This window comes from Falco biarmicus, chromosome 1 (assembly GCF_023638135.1).
Source record: "Falco biarmicus isolate bFalBia1 chromosome 1, bFalBia1.pri, whole genome shotgun sequence".
Classification (NCBI taxonomy): domain Eukaryota; kingdom Metazoa; phylum Chordata; class Aves; order Falconiformes; family Falconidae; genus Falco; species Falco biarmicus.
In genome coordinates, this window is record NC_079288.1 from 25,928,427 (window position 1) to 25,946,887 (window position 18,461).

The 18,461-nt window shown below is 56.5% G+C and overlaps 1 protein-coding gene across 1 annotated transcript; it reads left to right on the top strand.

The window, feature by feature from the left end:
• Positions 1-716: 716 nt before the first annotated feature.
• On the top strand, positions 717-4,650 carry LOC130159479 (coiled-coil domain-containing protein 183-like). The gene is made up of 10 exons (XM_056361163.1): positions 717-978; positions 1,106-1,210; positions 1,405-1,527; positions 1,922-2,050; positions 2,177-2,252; positions 2,335-2,435; positions 2,712-2,884; positions 3,239-3,398; positions 3,545-3,670; positions 3,920-4,650. Exons 1-10 carry the CDS (start codon positions 799-801, stop codon positions 4,256-4,258), a joined length of 1,512 nt encoding a protein of 503 aa, XP_056217138.1. The 5' UTR covers positions 717-798; the 3' UTR covers positions 4,259-4,650.
• Positions 4,651-18,461: the final 13,811 nt, after the last annotated feature.

Below are 18,461 nucleotides of genomic sequence, written 5' to 3' on the forward strand. Positions count from 1 at the left end.
CAGGGCAGCACTAGGCTGGGACTGGCCCCAGGCTGGTGGTGATTGTTCTCTCTGCCCCTCTCGTGCCCACAGCACAACAGACGCAGCGTCTCTGAGACCTGCAGAGCGCCAAAGTCCTTGGGGGCCACTTTGGCCAACCAGACAGGGCCCAGCGCGCCCGGGCTGCTTGCAGGGGGCTGGGGCTGTGGGAAGGCTCAGAAGGACAGGGTGGGTGGTAGAGTGACCTGGTGCCGGCACAAGGACAGCCCCCCAGGGCTGGTGTGGTGCAACGGGGGGTGTTTGTGTGTGGTCCCACGGGTCCCTTTCCACTGCGGGACCCACCCGTGCAGATCCTCCTTGAGCTCCCTGAGCAGATCTGTTGTCCCGGCAGTGCTCCCGGCTGTCCCAGCCTGTGTGTGCCCAGGGCTGCCCGGGTTCCTGCAGCTCCAGCCGCATCCCTGAGAGAGAGATGCTGTCCCTGCCCTGCCCTTCACTGCCCGTCCCGAGGTTACAACGCGGTTATAAGCCCCGCTGCGGTGACAGAGACCCTGGCCCCGCAGAGCTGCCTTTGCCCGGGGGCCTCTTGCAGGGCCAGCGGCAGGCGGGTGCGGGGGGGTGCTGCTGCTGCTGCTGCTGCTCTCCGGCACCCCCGCAGCTGGGGCACTGATGGATTCGATTGACGCCCAGCCCTGGGTCTCAGTTAGGCAGCACCCCTAAGTCCGGTGTCCCCAGCTCCACCCTGGGGGCAGTTTTGCAGGCAGGACCCCCTTGTGCCGCGGGCACCCAGCAAGCTCTGCCTCCAGCCTGCTGAATGCTCGCATGCCCATCCAGGTGGCCCAGGAGAAGCTCCAGGCCGACATCTATGAACGGGTGAACACCTGCAACATGCTGCTGCACCAGGTGAGGCAGCGGAGACAAGTGCGGGAGGAGCTGCAGAGGCGGCTGCAGCAGCTGCAGGATGCTGCGATGCCTGACAAGCGGCAGCAGGCACAGGCGCAGGTACCTGGGACCCCCTCCTGGGCTGGCAGCACCTGCAGAGGGCTCTAATCCAGCCCCTGCACCCCCCAGCTGGCCTCTGGGCTCGGCATGCGGGGTCACCCCCTGTACCCCCCCACCTCTGCCCCAGGCCATTTGCCAGCTGGAGAAAAACATTGAGAAGGTGCTCCTCAAGGTCCACACTGGACAGAAGGTGACTGCCCTGTACCTGGCGGTGCGGGATGTCCTGAGGAAGGTGAGCTCCTCCCCACCGTGCCATCGTGCCACCTGCTCCCCCAGCAGAGACAAGGAGGTGCCCCAGGGGCAACGCTGGTGGGACGCCCCCCTCCCAGATCAAAGAGGTCCTCCTGCTCCCCTCCATCTGCTGTCACAGCACGGGGGACCCCTGGGGCTCACTGGGGTGACGTGCTGTGGCTCCCTGTGTCCCAGGAGCTGGCCCACCTGCCTCCGCAGCTGGACCTCCTGTGCAAGATGGCCGAGCTGTATGGTAGGGAGCTCCAGGACATGGATCTCATGGCCTTGGAGGCCTGCAAAGCCGCTGACAGAGCCAAGGTGAGATGGCCAGGGGCACCTCGGGGCCCTTTTCCACCCTCCAGAGCCCACCAACGGCACCATGTGCCCCGGAGCTGCTGAGTGTGCCTTCAACCAAGAGCAAAAGAGCCGGAGCTGGGCTTGCCCACAGCACCCCGATGGCTCCATAGCTCCTCCCGGGTGTCGCTCTTGGGCCGGGCTGCCCTGGGGCTGGGAACAGCCTGCCCGAAGCCCCAGCTACGGCGAAGGCAGCACGCTCCACCCGCCAGCCCTCCTTGCCCACTATCCTTCCCAGCCTGTCTACTTGGCGGCGGGGCTGGTCATTGCTGACCCTGGCCATCCCACAAGTTCAGCTGGCTGCCAAAGGTCCGTTCCAGCTCTGACAGCCACTTCTCCCTTCTCTGACACGCTCCAGGAGGACGCAAACAGGACGCGCAGCCGGATCCTTGCGGAGAGAGCGCGCATGTACCGCTCCCGGGCCACCCAGGAGGTCTCTGTAGACACAGGGTGGCGGAAGGAGGTGTACCAAAGGCACCTGAGAGCGGTGAGCTGGGGGTCCTGGCACAGGCCAGGCTGTGGGCAGACGGCAGGCATCGGTGCCGGGCCCCCCACGGGTCGGGGGCCTGCAGGGCCAGCTCCCCCCGGCTGTCAGCAGCGTGGGGGGTGACAATGCACATCCTTGCAGCAGGAGAGGCACGAGCTCACCGTGGACTCCCCGACCCCGGCCTCACAGGACCAGCTCGTGGGTGAGTGCCTGGCAGGGTGCAGGGGGGTGGGACGCGGGCACAGCCGCAGGCATCCTTCCCTGACGCTTCCCTCCCACCCCAGGCACCAGTCTGGAGGCCGTCAGGTCCCAGATGGAGCACGAGGCCAGGGTCACGCAGAAGATGCAGCAGGCCAAGGCTGCGCTGCAGTGCTCCAGGATCTGGGTAACGTGACCCCCCCCTCTGGCAAAACCCATGGCTGCTCAGGGCCCGGGGAGCTGAGAGCCCTCTGCTTGCCTTGTTTCATTGTGGGCTTCTCTGCCCTCCTCTGCCTCGGGAGACCCCCAGAGGCCCTCTGGGGCAGGCAGGGATGGCACCACACTTCTCCGTGACATGAGCTTGCAGCCGTCCATGGTGCACACGGCTCCCCGAGGCCACGGCCCGGGTCCTGTACCCTGCAGGAGCACCGGGGGCTGAGTCCTCGTGCTCTCCCCCGGCCAGGACATACCCGGCAGGCTCCTGGAACAGCAGAAGTCCTCGGCGGACCTGGAGCAGTGCATCAAGGAGGGCGAGGAGAAGAAGCGGGCACTGGCGGAGAGGCTGCACGAGCTGGAGCTGAACCTAGCTAAGCTGAAGTTTCACCAGCCCTCCAACACAAGCAGGTGTGCAGTCGTGTCCACCGGGCCACGGCCCTTGGCGGGGGGGACACGTGTGTGCCAGGTGTCCCGACACAGCAGGGCACCCCTTCCCATGTCCCACTGCAGCCGCCCACCCCTCCTGTGCCGCCAGGTTTTCTGAGCAGGGGGCTCCCCCAGCTCTGGGCCTGGCAGAGCACCCAAAGCTCCCGCTGCGGCGGCAGGAGGACCCCTGCTTCTGGCCTGGCGTGGGAAGTGGTACCAGCAGCGTGGAGCTGGGTTGCAGGCAGCACCTCTGCTCTGCATTGGCAACCTGAGCAGCTTTTGCAACAGCTCTAGGGTGTTCCTGCCCCCCCTGTGCACTTGTATGGATGTGAATGTGCTTGGCTCCAGGGTGCTGGAGGAGGAGCTGCGGCTGAAACTGCAGTGCCAAGAGGCTCGGCTGGAGGACATGTGGGCCCAGATGATGAGGAGCAAGGATGTTCTGCTGAAATGTGAAGAGGACATCGACAGCCTTTTCGTCCGCCTGCAGGGCATCACCGTGCCCGGCCAGGTACCCACATGGGGCTGGCGTGAGCTTGGCCCCGGCCACTGCCCGGTGGTGCAGCAGCACGGCGTGGAAACGCTTGGCGCAGCCACTGTCCCCCCCCCCGTGGCTCGTTTTCCCCACCAAGGTGGTTGTTCTCTCTCTGACTCCAGGAGGATCCCGTCAAGGCCATGGCGGTGGAGGAGAAGCTGCAGCACTGTGAGCAGAAGCTGCGCTACCTGGTGCAGCGGGTGGCCAGCCTGCCCCACGACTGGCGCAGCCCCAACAAGGACAACAAGGTGCGCGGGGGCTCCATCCCTGCTGTGGCCTTTGGGCACCCGCACGGGGCTTTCCCATACGGCCCATCCCAAGCGTCCTCCCAGCTGGCAGGATGGAGGTGGCGCCAGGGGAGAGCCATGGAGCAGCTCAGCCCCCAGTGGCACGGGGCACTGCAGGGTGTGCCCCGCGCGGGGACCTCGAGGTGGGGCAGCCCTTGGCTTGGAACACCCACCTCCCCTTCAGCAAGTAACCCAGAGTGTCTTCCACAGATTTTTGCCGAGGTCCGTAATTTACTAGAGAACACCACTGCGGATCACCCACAGAACCTGAGGGTTTCCTTGGAGGACGCAGGCAGCGGCCAAGGTAGGAGAGCACAGCGAGGACACGTGCCACAGCAACCATCCCAGCCCCTGCCCGTGGGGATTCCTGGGCATCCTTGCCTGTCTTCCACTGTCCCAGCAGAGCCCAACCCACGAGCTGCTTGTCCCAGGTGCTGTGGGACAAGGAGGGAGAGCCTTGGCTTCAAAATCACCTGGTTGTGGCCTCCTCCTGTTGGATGTTCTTGGGGGAGACCACGAGCTTTTGGCAGCTCTCTACTGTGTTTTTAACAAAGCGGGAGCTGTACCCACCACCCCCTGGCTCCAGGCCTTTCTGGGAAGCGCCAGCAGTGTTGAAAAGGGGCCACAGCGGTGGCAACCCCAGGCTCTGCAGGTCCCCCTGGGATGCGGGGCTGGCAGAGCCAGTCGGCAGTGCCTGTGCCTCAGGGCTCCGCACGAGGGCTCTCTGGGATGCCACCAGCCCTGCAAAAGGTGCCGGCTCTGCCCAGGGACATGAGCGCACAGAGCCTCCACAGCCCACTCCTCTCCACTCTCTCCTCAGAGTCCTTGGATTCTGATGACGAATCCTGTGGCCTTGTCCTCACCCGGGAGGGCATCAAGAAGCAGGGGCTGCTCCTGATGAAAAGCAAGCAGCGTGGCAAGAAGTAGCAGTTTCTCCAGCAGACCTTTGCATGCCCCACAGCCACCCGCTGTGCTGGGCATGCCCCAGAGCCACCCGCTGTGCTCTTTGGCCGGCAGCTTTAATAAAGTAGATGTTTTGCACTCCTCACAGGCCTGTGGTACACCTGGAATGGGGGGGTCACTTCTGGCACCTGGGACGCCTGGGTGCTGAGCTGGCTTTGGAAGCACCCCCATCCCCGCCGCCCCTCACCCCGTTGCGCTCTCTGCAGAGGTGGGGATGGACCGGGGGGGGAACCGCTTTCGTGGCCAAAGCAAAGCTGGGGTCAGGGTGGCTCTCTCCCCCTTGCTCCTGTGGGGCAATCGCCTTCGCGGGACCTCTGCGGCCCCAGACCACTGTGGGACCTCAAAGGGCTGTTGCCTGTCCAAGGCAGCTCTGGGGAAACGTGGGGCAGGGGCTGAGACCTGTCCAGGCATTGGACCTCAGGGTGGGGGTCTTCATGTGCATGCGTGGGAGCACAAGGGCAGACCCTGCCTCGGGAAGGGAGAGCCAAGTCTGAGCTGGAGCCCCCAGTCTGGGGCTGCCTGACCTGACCCGGCTGGGGACCCTTCCAGCTTCTGCCCTCCCCTGGCCCCCGCACACACGTTGTGCAACTCGTACTGATAACCCTGACCTCAGAGCACACGTCGGGCGCTACCTCTGGGCTGCGGGGCAGTGCCTGCAGGTAAGGTCTAACCCAGCATGACCCAGGACAGCAGAGGATGCCACAGCGAGCCTGTGGCTCCCGGACAGGATCCCCAGCCCTGCTGACTGCTCACGGACACCCAGCCGTGGGCTCCACGGTGCCTTTGCTGCAAAGGCACTCCTAAAACATGGCTGCAAAGGGATGGTGCTGTTTCCCCAAGTACAGCCAGCACTGACAGGGAGACCCGCGCGGGAGAGTGGCACCTCGTCCCCTTCAGCCGGGGGACATCAACACCAGACCAGGCTTTCACTGTCCTCTCTGCTTGGTCCCTGTACTTCATGCCAACAGCACTTGTAACATCATCCCTAGGGGGAAGGAAGGGCTCTTTCCTTTCTGACCTTGGCAATACCTCTGGTGTAGATGGACTGTCATCCACATCATCCATCGACTGGCCGTCTACATCCAGAGCCTCATACCTGTTGTACAGAGTCACCTGGGAAGACGAGGTGGCCAAGGAGAGTTTGCCTGCCACCCCGAGCATGGACTTGCCTCCATTCACTCCTACCCTTTAAACCACCACCTTCAGCCTAGCAGAGGGAGGATACAGGATCCCCTTGATCTTGATTTTCTTCTGGTGGCTGTTCCTGTTTCTGTCTCATGGAGGGCAGAGCATGGTTCCACCAGTCTATGCTTTCCTCAGACTTCTCAATGCTCCTTGAACTTTCTACTTCCTCTTGTAGCTCTGCCACCAGGCTGAGCAGACCATCCACTTGTCCACACCCCACAGAGCTCTTCTCACCACTGCCATCCATGAAAGGCACTTGCATGCCCTGCAGCCCGAGGCCTGGATGCCTGCATGTTTTCACCGGAGCTCTCTCTGGGTTGCCACATCCATCCTGGTGAGTGCAGAGTACAGAGCTTTCTTCCAGGTGGATACCATAGCCAAGCTCCTCCTGGGAGAGTGATGACCACCAACTGAACTCGCTTCTTTTGCTGGTAGGATGATGACGCCCTTCCTGCGCAAACTGCCATGCAAACTGCTGCGCACACCCTGGCTGATCACCACACAGTTGGCCTGCTCTGCTGGCAGTGCTCCTGGCCACTAGTGCTCCATAGGCTGCTTTTTATGGGGGTGGGGTGGCTGCGGTTGCTCTGGCAATGCCTAGACCTTGAAAGCATCTTTCATGAGAGCTGTCAGCTCTCAGTGGGTGTCTCCGCTGCCCTGGCATTTTCCTGCCTTAGGAAACCCCCTTGTGCAGCAAGATCTGCCGCTCTACCGTGGATCGGGCTGGCTCACCTGGGTGGAAGAGCAAGGAGGTGTTAATGAGATGGGACATGGAGGAATGAAAAGGAGAAGCCTTGCATAGTTCCTCTCTGCAAGAGACTGGACTGGGGGTGCTGACAGGACAGGGTCATAGGGACAAAGGCAAGGAATTGGACATCAAAATAGAGGGGATTTTGGGTCACCAAGTAAAGTGACTGGCAGGGACTGAAGGCAGAAAATCTGGGGAGACCAAAATGAGGGTCTGGGAGCCCATTCTCCAGCCGACACACCCCAGGGGACTCATATGTCTAGGTATCCCCACTCCTCTCAAGGGGGGACCCAGGTATCTGGGACCTACATAGGAACCCCGCTGTCTCCTGGGTATCCAGGCGCCTGGGCTCCACCTGGGAACCCCACTGTCTCCTGGGTATCCAGGCGCCTGGGCTCCACCTGGGAACCCCACTGTCTCCTGGGTATCCAGGTGCCTGGGCTCCACCTGGGAACCCCACTGTCTCCTGGGTATCCAGGCGCCTGGGCTCCACCTGGGAACCCCACTGTCTCCTGGGTATCCAGGCGCCTGGGCTCCACCTGGGAACCCCACTGTCTCCTGGGTATCCAGGCGCCTGGGCTCCACCTGGGAACCCCACTGTCTCCTGGGTATCCAGGCGCCTGGGCTCCACCTGGGAACCCCACTGTCTCCTGGGTATCCAGGCGCCTGGGCTCCACCTGGGAACCCCACTGTCTCCTGGGTATCCAGGCGCCTGGGCTCCACCTGGGAACCCCGCTGTCTCCTGGGTATCCAGGCGCCTGGGCTCCACCTGGGAACCCCGCTGTCTCCTGGGTATCCAGGCGCCTGGGCTCCACCTGGGAACCCCGCTGTCTCCTGGGTATCCAGGCGCCTGGGCTCCACCTGGGAACCCTGCAGTTCCCTGGGGACCCAAGCATTTGGGTGCTGTACTTTGTGGCCATGGGGTGGTGGTGGGTGCTGGCTCCCTGGCTCCCTGGAAACCCAGGCATCAAGGCAGGGGGGCTTGCCTTGTGGCAATGGGTGGCCCTGGCATCCTGGCTCCCTGCGGTTTACTCCTGCCTGCTCTGCTTTGGGCCTCCCAGTCAGCGGGAACAGCTCTGCCATGACATTACTGGGGCCCCCCTCAAGGACCCTCGACATCAACGCTGCCTTGAGGCCCTTGCCCAGGCTGCTGAGCCACTTTCCTCTGTCACTGTGGGTGCGTCATGGGTTCCCCATCCTGACCGGCACCTCCATCCCACCAGGGACCTCCAGCCCAAGGGGGACCACCACTCTGAACAGGATCCCAGAGCCGTCTGGGGTTTCCCACTTCAACCGATGCCCTCATACTGACACGGGATCCCTGGCAGTTGAAGACCCCTTTCCTAAACAGAAACCCCAGGGACCCACCCCAGACAGGCACCCTACGACTCCCAACAATGCCAATGTCTCCCTAGTCCTGTCCTGGACCTCAGGGACCTCTGGGAACCCCAACCCTGCCTAGGACCCTGAGAATCACCCAAACCAGAACAGGGACACTGAGGACACCCTGGCCCTACCTAGGACCTCAGGAATCCCCAAGAATATCTGACCCTTCCCCAGTATCCCTAAACCCTGATCAGGACTGCAGGAACCCCCAGGAACTCCCAGCCCTTACTGGACCCTCCCATCCCTGAACCTCCAATCCCAACCCTGTACTGGTCTCAGCACACCTGTACTGGTCGCAGGGTCGGGGCAGCGTGATGTACTTCGGGAGATCGTCATGGATGCCCTGCATTTTCTGGAGAAGCAGAGCAAGACGAGTGAGCAGGGGATGTGGGACATGTGAGGGGTAGGGTCAGGACATGGGTCATGGGGGATAGGACACGGAGGCCTTGAATGGGGGGTGTGGTGAAATACAAGACGATATGGAGGTCTGGGGCTGTAAGGGGATAGCTGGGGAATCCTGAGGGTATGTGGGCTTCAAGGTATACAGCTTCTGGGGGGAGGGGCGGGGTGTTGGGGGGGTATTTGGGGATATATGGAACTCCAGTAGGGACATATGGGGTTGAGGCAAGTACAGAGGATCTGTGGGGTCTGAGGAGGGATTCTGGGGATCAGAGGGAGGTTACATTGTCTACCTGGCCTTCTGGACAGAGCCCTTTGAGGTGTCTCTACAGGCAGCCGTCAACGTAATCTGGGCGAAGCTGAGCCATCTGGAGAAAGGTATGGGGCCAGTGGGGACGCCCACCCAAGACTCCCACTCTGGAAATTCTCCAGGACCCCCACTAAAGGGACTGTCACAGACCCCCCCACCATGGACATCTACACCCCAGGGACCCCCACCTTGGGCACCCCCATCCTGAAGAAACCCCTGGGGATCCCATCTGGGCTGGACAAGGGACGAGCCCAAACAGCTCATCACAGGGATGCGGATCCCCAGTGATCCCCAGTCTAATGCTGCTTCCTCTCCACCAGCTCCAGCCTGTGTCCCGCCTTGTGGTGAGTGCCCGTCTCTCTGTCTTGCCACCCTCTGTCGCCTCATACATCTCCCATCCCCATGGGACCAGCAAGTCTCTCCATCCTAGGATACCAGCCAGCTGCTCGCGTCTTCCAGTGTGCTACCTGCCGCCTCGTGGACTGCCAGTTTCCCCTGGATTGCCCAGGTATGGGGACATGGTAGACCCAGGCATCCAGGCTGGTCTAAGTCCCACCCCGGCGCTGGGTGCCTCCAGGTCTCTGGGGGCAACTGCCATTCCTCATGTGTGGCCATGCCTGCTGGGCCCACCATGAACGCACAGCAGTGTGCTGAGGTGCATGCCTGTGCACCTCTACTGCGAGCACGTGAGCACTTGTAGTCACACAGGAGCACATTCATTCCTGTAAGTGCATGAGTAGATGTGAACTCACATGCTTCTCAATGCTCCCAGTGCAGGTCCTGCGGGCCCAAACAGATGAAACCGTCACACTGCACTGCTCTGTGCCCTTTGCCACCCTCCCTGGCCTGCCCGTTACCTGGATGTTTGCCAAGGACGTGAGTTGCATATATGCTTGTGCAAGGGTGTACACAGACATTCAAGAGAGGACTGGGCCTGGGTAGCAAGGCCTGCATGCACACAGTTGTGCGCTTGCCATAAGGACAATCCATAGATACAGGTATGGCTTATACAGTAGATATAAGTAGCACGTGTGTAAGCATGCACAGGATGCAAGCAAGTGCTGACCCATGTGAAAGGTGCACACAAGCAAGAGGCAGGTCACTTGTGTTTGCAGATTCATGTGTACTTGTGTGCACACGTGTGGCAAGGAAGTGGCTTTTGCTCTGCTTGTGCATCCCTCTGTGCATACAAAGAGCACAAGGAGCACGTGGGACATAAGGTGCATGCACATGCATGAGTAAAGGGTACAAGAAGCATGCTTCATCACGTGGGACATGACAAGCATGTGCAGGACACGTGTGCCTTTGCATGCACATGTATATTGTTTCATGTACCTGGTGGACCAGGCTGCCTTGATGTGTTCCCCCCCTTCCCCAGCTGTACACACAGGACCTGACACTGTTTGAGGAGCTGCAGGGAAGCACAGAGGGATCTCGCATTCTGATCATCCATGACCCCATTCCAGGAACCATCGCCTGTTCCCTGGGGGAGGTTTATGAGCCATTGGTCCGCAAGTACTTCTACCTCAACGGTGCGCCCAGACACCTGAGTACCCTTGGGGGCAGTGAGCAGTGTGGGGTGAAGTAGCACCCCAGACACCTGGGCCCATGGGCGGGGGGTGCATGGGGTGTGAGTAGGGTGCCAGTACACCTGGGTCCATGGTGGACAGGTGTAGTGGAGCAGGTGTTCCCTGATGCCTGGCTTCTCTGGGGACAGTGGGGCACATGGGGTGGAGCAGGGACCCCCAGATGCCTGGGTCCCAGAGGGCAGTGAGGTCTGTGGCGGGAGCAGGTCCTACAAAAGGACACCTGGTCCCTGGGAAGCAGTGCCCCATGACCCGAGGTGTCTGTGTCTCTACAGTATCAGAGGGAAGTGTGGAGGACGAGCACAGACTCCAGGCTCGGTTCAGAGCTGTGCTACATTGGCCCCACAGCAAGACCCGCCTGCGCCACATGCTATTGCTGGGGCTGGCACTTGGCTCCATGGCGCTCGTGCTGCTGCTGGTGTGAGTCCTCCTGACCTGGTAAACCTTAACCAAAATCCCGATAGACTGCAAGCCATGGACTATGTCCCCCTGGGACTCCCACTGTCCTCTGACCCGTTCCAGGACACCTCCCTTGCACCCAGCACCACTTCAGGCTTCCCTACTGCCCCCAGACTCCCTAATTATCCCTGAGACCCTGCCATTCCCCCTTGTCCCCAGAACACCCACTATCCCTTAGGCGCCCCAGTTACAGTCAGTTGACCCCGTGGTCCCATACTTTCACCCTTAGACCCACCAGTTGTCCCCAGGACCACCAAATTGCCCCTTGGGCCCCCCAGATTCCTCATGATCCCCCTCTCCTCAGATGGAGATACAGGGTCTCCTCCCCCCTGTCCCATCCCCACCCTTTCTCTATTCCCCCTTCTGCCTTCCAGGGCCACCTGTCAATGCTGGAGACTCACAAACCGCAGTGACCCCCAGACATCTGACAGACCTGGACAACAAGGTCCCTCAGAGGATTCCGCATGCCCGGGATCACCCTAGGGGAGCTTGACACGTGGATCCATCCCTAAGGACCAACAATTCCACAATTGCTTTCTTGTATTGGGGATGGCATGTGCAAATAAGGACAGTCTAAAAGCAGAACCAAAGAGTTCTAAACATGTGTATTACGCTGGAGATAGAGATCTGGGTGTTTTGGGCTTGCACACAGAAATCTGTGGGCTGGCGTACAGAAAAACTGGGTAACAGGCAGTGCACAAGCAGTCCAAAATACAGTCCCAAAACCCCTGACCCTGCATTTCAACAGCCAGCACTAAGGGAAGGTCAGTCTGCTACCTGTAGGAAAGCTTTCTTTTGATACTGATGTATTACTACACCTTTATATGTCATGGCCATTACAAATGCCAAGTTACTTTCTCCTCTGATATTTTTTTTTTGCCTGAAACCATTTTGTCACATATTTACTTTTATACCACTGTATAACCCAGTTGACTCAATTTGGTAATTTGAATAAACTGCTGCTACAGATTTTTCAGTCATTATGTCTGTAACAAAATGATCAAACAGTGGAAGAAGAATGCTATATGATTCCTTGAAGAAGAGATTTTAGAAAAAAAACTACTCTAAAACCCTTAGGCTGTGATCACAGTATCTTCAGTGCTCTATGTTGCCTTTAAACATATCTAGACTTATGTTAGAAAAAACAACTACCAGAAAAACATGACAAAACAGGCTACAACTGCAGTACACACAGAGTATGCCCCTATCCCATCGGCGTATTCAGTCCAAAGCTACTGGTAAAATGCTTCTGCCACCTGGGTGGACACTCCAGCTGTGTTTTTCTTGTGTTTTTCAACTTGTGTTTTTCAAAGGAAGCTCCAGAAATAGGTGAACGTGCCAAAGAATGCATCTAATGGAGCTTCCCAGAACTGAGAGCGCGTCTACGGCTGTAGACAGGCTCTTCTGCAATTGAAAACCACGCTCTAATGACACCCATCCATCTCCTGTCCCTGTGCTGTTCCCACATGCCCAGCACACCAGGGGGGCTGTGCTGGGCTCTGGGTCAGGGAGTCCTGCGCTGCGAGCAGCTGCCCAGCCATGCAGCAAAGATCTGAACATACTCTGCCAAGCAGGGAGCCAAGCAGGGAGCATGGGTGGCCAGCGCTGGGCCACTCTGCCCACGTCCAACGCACCCAGGCTTTGAAGGAACTCAGCTGAAAGAGATGTCTTTAGGAAGCAAAACAGCTGCACAGTACCACCCGTCCTGCTGACTGGGCATCTCTGCTCTTGCTGCAGCAGGCCACCAGCTGATGGTGAGATTGATGCACCCCCGGCTCTCGGCTCTCGCTGCACCGCTGGCACCCTGGGGCAGCGCAGCTGCAGGCATGGCACTGTTGGCCGGAAATCATGGAAAATCTGCCCATCCACGCGCCTTTGTGCAAACCATCCATCCCTTCTCTCTTTCACAGCGCTCTACAGCTGCTGCCAAAACAGTCTGAACTACGACGAGGCTATAGGAGCCAGCATGAACACTGGTGTTTGCCTTTACAAGGTCTAGTACAGCAGAACCACAGAGCATCAGGTTTTGTGCCCATCAGCTTAGAAGCAGCAGCTCCAGGACATGTCTATTAGACAACAGTCACCACACCGCTGGATAAATACGAATGCTTGGAATCCAGCTGATCAAACCATGCTAGCTTCATACACCTCGCACCTTCTGAAAGGGCTTCCCTTCCTCCCTTGGCAATGCAGAAACAAGGGTACACCCCACGGGTGCTGCAAGGGGGAGGAAAGGTTTACAGCTCTCACAAGAATGCTGCCTTGAGCAGAGAGGAGCCCACCAACATCTGCCAAAGGCTCGGGTCGCTGAGAAACCCCTCTCTCCATGGTGACATTCACCCAGTCCAAAATCCAGCATCTGTTGGTCAGCAGCTGAGAAGGTCCCAGTTCCATTTGGATTTGCACAAGTCTTTTTTGGATTGAAGAAACTGTGCATATCGGTATCGAGGAATTAACATCTTGGTTCCCTAACCTATCAGTGGGGTTAAAGAAACCGATCATTATAATAACCGGGGCGATTTTTACAGTTGTGCCTGTGATTGTCCTAATGCAATGTTGTGTCACTTGTGTGACTGGCTTAGTAACACAACTACAAGAAAGGACGTGGAATCACGTTAGATACTAAACTATTGCAGGTATGCAATGATGAAACCAAAGGAGGGCAGTGTTAAAGACAATGGTTTTTGAACTAAGCGATTTACAGTGCTGAAGCTGCTAAATGGCAGGACCAGGCCTTGTCCCTTGCACAGCCCTAACCCAAGGCTGGTTTAAAACTTGGTCAAGTTAATCAGTTAATGCGCGAGGTAAAGAGCGCTGGTGCTCGCCCCTGGAAAGGCTGGGGGTGGGAATTTGGGTGCTCTCTTCGCTGCGGTAGCGGGAAGGGGTCTCTCGAGGGGTAACAGGTTTTCTCCGGAGTGGCGGGGGTTTGGGTTTTCTTCAAGAATGTGTTTTGACCATTTTGCCATCTGTTGTAAAATTTGGTCCTGTGCATTATTTGAGCCCTCTTGTTTATATTTGACATTCTGGAATGGCGTAACAGTGTTTGAGTTCGGCATTTCCATTATAAAATGGTATTGTTGCTGTCTACCTGAGCGAGCAGAGTGAGCGAGTGTGTAACGGGCCCTTTCGTGTGAGTGTTCTGTGCAACTGAGACGCAGCTCAGCTACGAAGCGAGCCCTGAAGCCTGTAACTTGCATAAAGTGGAAATGGAAAGTGAACAGAGTGGGGAAACAGTAAAAAAAGAGCCCTTTGGTTTGTATTTTGGCTCATTGGAAGAATATAGGAGGACCGCCAGGTGGGAGTCTCAATAAAAATATCATCAGTGGTGGCCTTTATATATCTTAGAAGATCAGGAAATTGCAACCCCTTGCTATAATTCAAGTTGTTTTTAAGATGACAGGGAAAATGGGATGAAGTAACACGTGCAGATATGTTTTCCACTTTGAGAAGCCATACAGAGTAGCAGGAGGAGTGCGCGACTAATATAGCACCACCTGACACTTTGATTTTGGCACTAGAAAAGGATAGGGAAAAACTGAGACCTAAACTAGAAAGACGCTCTTGTTGAATTTTTTGTGTTAAATACACGATTGCTGTATTTTGCAAGAGCGAGCCTCAGGTCGCGGCTCCGCCTGTGGAGCAACCGGGGTGAAGCGCGAAACACTCGCACTAATGTAGGACCCGAGGCGGGGGAGTCAAGGACCCCAGGGAAGGGTCAAAGCCTTGGGGCGAGTTTGTACAAAGCCCCACACCCGCTGGGAGCTGCGGCTTGGCCGGCAAAGGCACCATAGGCAAGGACAGAGACTTAAAGCAGCAAGGAGCAGATTTGCATTCAGGGTACGAAAGGGTTAAAGCAGAGGTGCTGTTGCAGAGGCACGCACTTGTACCAGCTACGGAGCAGGGAGAACTCTCCTGCCCCTCGAGTAGGAGGTCACGATCTCCCACTGCCACAATTGTTTTATCAGAGCATCCTTGAGTTTTATCTCTTCAGCAGCTTGTTTTCTTTCAGCAGTTAGCATGTCCTTGTCAGAAAGCTTATCTTTTCTTTGAAGTGCTAAAGAAGCCTAGTCCCTGGCCCTATGTCGCAGACGGTCTCCACCACAGCCCTTGGCCCAGCAACAGGCACCTTCTCATATATTTTGCAGCCGCTGTGCAGCTTATCGGCCGCCTGGTACCATCAAGCTCCCAATCCTGCAGGGAGCACAGCGGAGCCTGCCCGCGGTGTACCCGCTCCGCTCTGTTATAAACGACAACAATTAAAACAATTTCATTTCGGGTCCCATAAATTCAGGTTGAGAAACAATAATAAAAAAAAAATAAAAAAACCCAAACCACAAAAAAAAACCCAAAAAAACCCCATGGCCGCCGACAACCAGACTACTTCCCGCCGGAAGCACGGCTGAGCCCCCAAAGCGGCGTCTTTTATAGCAGCACCGTGACCAATCACTTCCCGCCGGAAGTTCGCCCTGCTCTTTCTCCATTGGGTCGTTAGGGTACGCCTTCTCCTCCTATTGGCTCCTCTTTGGCGCCCTTTGGAGAGTTTCCGGGTCTTTGTCTCCCTTGGCGGCTTTTCCCTGGCGCGTGCGCTCTTTGTCCCCCGCGGCCTTTTCTCAGGAGCGGTTACCTCAGGGGAAGGGGGAGCTTTTACAGGGTCTCAAAGGAGAGGCACACGCGCCTGTTCATTACAATTGTGACACAGGTTATAATGGCCACAAACTATTTTAGATTTACACACGGTACAACAATTACCACACTATATTCTATTTTGACATGAATCACGACTGTGTTTAGCACAATCCCCCCTTTTCTTTTTGTTTATCTCATTGATTCATCTCTTAGCTTCCAACTCAATAATAGCTTTTTGCGTTGTAGTCGTTCCTTATTTCTGGTTGCATAATCTGTATCGCTGATAGTATCAATCAAATAAAGCATTGAATTAAACAGGGGATAAGTAACAACCCCCCAAATTACGAAGCAAATAAAGCATTGAATTAAACGGGATAAGTAACAACCCCCCAAATTACGAAGCAAATAAAGCATTGAATTAAACAGGGGATAAGTAACAACCCCCCAGATTATTAGGGCAAATAAAGCATTGAATTAAACAGGGGATAAGTAACAACCCCCCAAATTATTAAGCAAATTAAACACTGAGTTAAACAGGGGGTAAGTAACACGCTCCACCCTCCGCTGCTCTAGGATAGCAGTTGGTATGGCTTTAGGGAACGGTGGTGATGTAGGTTCTGTGCATGCCAACCATTCCAAAGTGGCAACTGCATTTTTCCCTATAGGGTCGTTATAGTCTTAGATCTGTCATTCCCCCCTCCAAGCAATTTTACAACACCGGCACCTTCTCCAGGGGACCTGTGCCTGGGTGGTTCCGTGGAGCATTTTGGCTTTGTACGAGTGCCAAAGTGAGCGTGTACTTTTCTCACGCCAGAAAGCAGGTAGCAGAACTTCTGTGGTGTCCTTCACATGGCTACGAGGATAGGATGAGAACCACCAAGAGAAGTCCTTCCTGGCAGCTTCTCCAGGGGAGCTCTGCCTGGGTGGATCCATGGAGCATTTTGGCTCTGTACGACTGCGAAAGCAAACAGCTACTTTTCTCACCAAAGCAGGTAGCAGAACTTTGGTTGTGTCCTTCACATGGCTACCAGGGAAGCGTGAGGAACACAAAAAGAATTCCTTGTTATGATATCAGATCACTGTTATGATATTCGGTCTGTAATTCCCCCCTCCAAGCAATTTCACAACACAGGTCAAAAAGAGCTTGCTGTTATGCTGTATCGTCCTCGGGTGAATATTTGAAATGAATAGGTTAGGCAGGGTCCTCCTCGCAGTAGGCTGGTTTTGTCGAGCTGACTGACGCTCTTCTCAGGACTGCGGCATGACTTTGGCACTCTGCTCAGTCACCTCTGGACAGCAGAGCTCGCCTGCCCATTCTGCTCAAGGGCAAGCACCGCTCTCAGTGTGTCTGCTTCCCAGGAATGTCTGTGCAACCGTATTGGAGGTCATGATCCCGCACAGTCATGTGTGCAAGGTGAAACACGTGTCTCTTTGCAACCACCACACCCTTCTTGCTGGCTACTTGCTCTCTGACAACCGCAAAAGTCCCAAGTCCAGGAACGCATACCGCCTGAAACAGATGAGACGTCAGATTAGATGTCTTGGGGGGACAGATGGATGAATTGGCAAAGAATGGCAATGGTGCTTAGTTCCCTGCCAAGGGCTGACGTTCAAAGAAGCAAGATGGGCTCTTTGGAAACCTTGGGAGTAGACAAACAGGGCCTGCACTGTTCCCTCTCAGTCCCCTTCACCCATACAGATAGCTCAGGAAAAGCTGACAAACACCCTTTGGCCTAAGAAGACAAAAGTTCCCGCAGGGAAGTTCCCACACTTGGAATAATCCCTGAAGTATCCCAGGCTTCCAAGTTTTGTCACGCAACTCTGACCATGGGGACTTCAGACACCCCAGAAAAAGTCCAACCCTTTTTCTGACACTAGGCCTGGACCTTACTGTCCATCTGAATGGACAGAAGAAGTGGCTCCTCACACATCTGTGCACTGCAGTGTCATGCCGGGGCACTGTTCCTGCTTTCAGTGGAGAGGAAGAACAGTTGTGCTGTTGAGCAGCACGATCACTGACTTGGGCTTCTACAATTGGCTGCTTGATAATTAAAACACCATTCTTAAAGATTTCCTTTGCCGGATAGAAGAGTACTCGCTGACTTATTAAAAACCTTCTCTTCCATATAACTTCTTCGTGACATGTATTTAGCTACCTTAAGAAAAATCAGTTATCGCCTGCTTCTAGATTAGAGATACAGAAAGACATAAAATCATTTTTGTGAATGGTATAGGAGGTGCCTCCGGCCACGGCGATGCTTTCTGTAGGCCGAAGGGGTGGCCTGTGCTTGTCAGCTGTTCATTCCACGGCGTCAGTGAGAATCTCCGACAGGCATGGGTGGCCTCTGCCCATCGAGCTGGACAGGCTTTTGTTGGGCCGCCATTCCCCAGCAGGAGCAGTTTGGTTGTGCCCCGTTTTAGTGCGAGACAGAGAAATCCTGGCAGCTGTCCTTTCTCCTCTCGCTGCTTATGCTGCTTTCTAATACCTGCCCAGCATTTCCAGGCAGCTCCAGATTCCATGAGCTCTTGTCTCAGCTGTGTTCAACAAATGCTTTTTAGTGGAGCTGGTGTGTTTCAAAGAAGAGGGGAAGAGAGCACAGCAAGTGGAGGAGGAGAGACGGAAAATGCAAACCACCAGGCAAAGCCCCTGTGCTTGGGTGACCGAAAGCTCAGCCAGCAGGGATTTACGGAGCCTTCAGCGTGACGTACCCCTTCCCATGCTAACAGCAGGCAGCAGGTCAGGAGCTGCAGGCTAGCCAGCGCCTCGATGTCTCTCCCAGACGAGTGCTGTGTTCATCATTGGCTGTTCACTTTTAGCGCGCCCGACTGCCTGCTACATGAGAACTGAAGGGAGCTCTGGCTTGCGCTGCTGACGTGACCTTTTCCTTTGTAGCGTGAACAGCGTGGGAAGTCTCCAGAATTTAGGCAGGGAGGGCTGAAGACAACTGAAAGCGGAGAGGTTTGACGTGTGAGGTGCAGGGGGCCTGTGGGACTAGACCCTTAGTCAAAGGCTTCCTCCTGGAAGCTGGTTTCTGCAGGCGCCTGTTGACACGAGCTTGTACAAGCCTGGCTCATGTTTCTTGAGCAGTA

What these genes read in the sequence shown, in the direction of transcription:
- LOC130159479 (XM_056361163.1), top strand. Translation starts at nt 799, where the DNA reads ATGCCCATCCAGGTGGCCCAGGAGAAGCTCCAGGCCGACATCTATGAA. An exon ending in AAGCCGCTGACAGAGCCAAG is followed by an intron (nt 1,528 to 1,921) that starts GTGAGATGGCCA and finishes GACACGCTCCAG; the next exon opens with GAGGACGCAAACAGGACGCG. An exon ending in ACCAAAGGCACCTGAGAGCG is followed by an intron (nt 2,051 to 2,176) that starts GTGAGCTGGGGG and finishes GGGGGGTGACAA; the next exon opens with TGCACATCCTTGCAGCAGGA.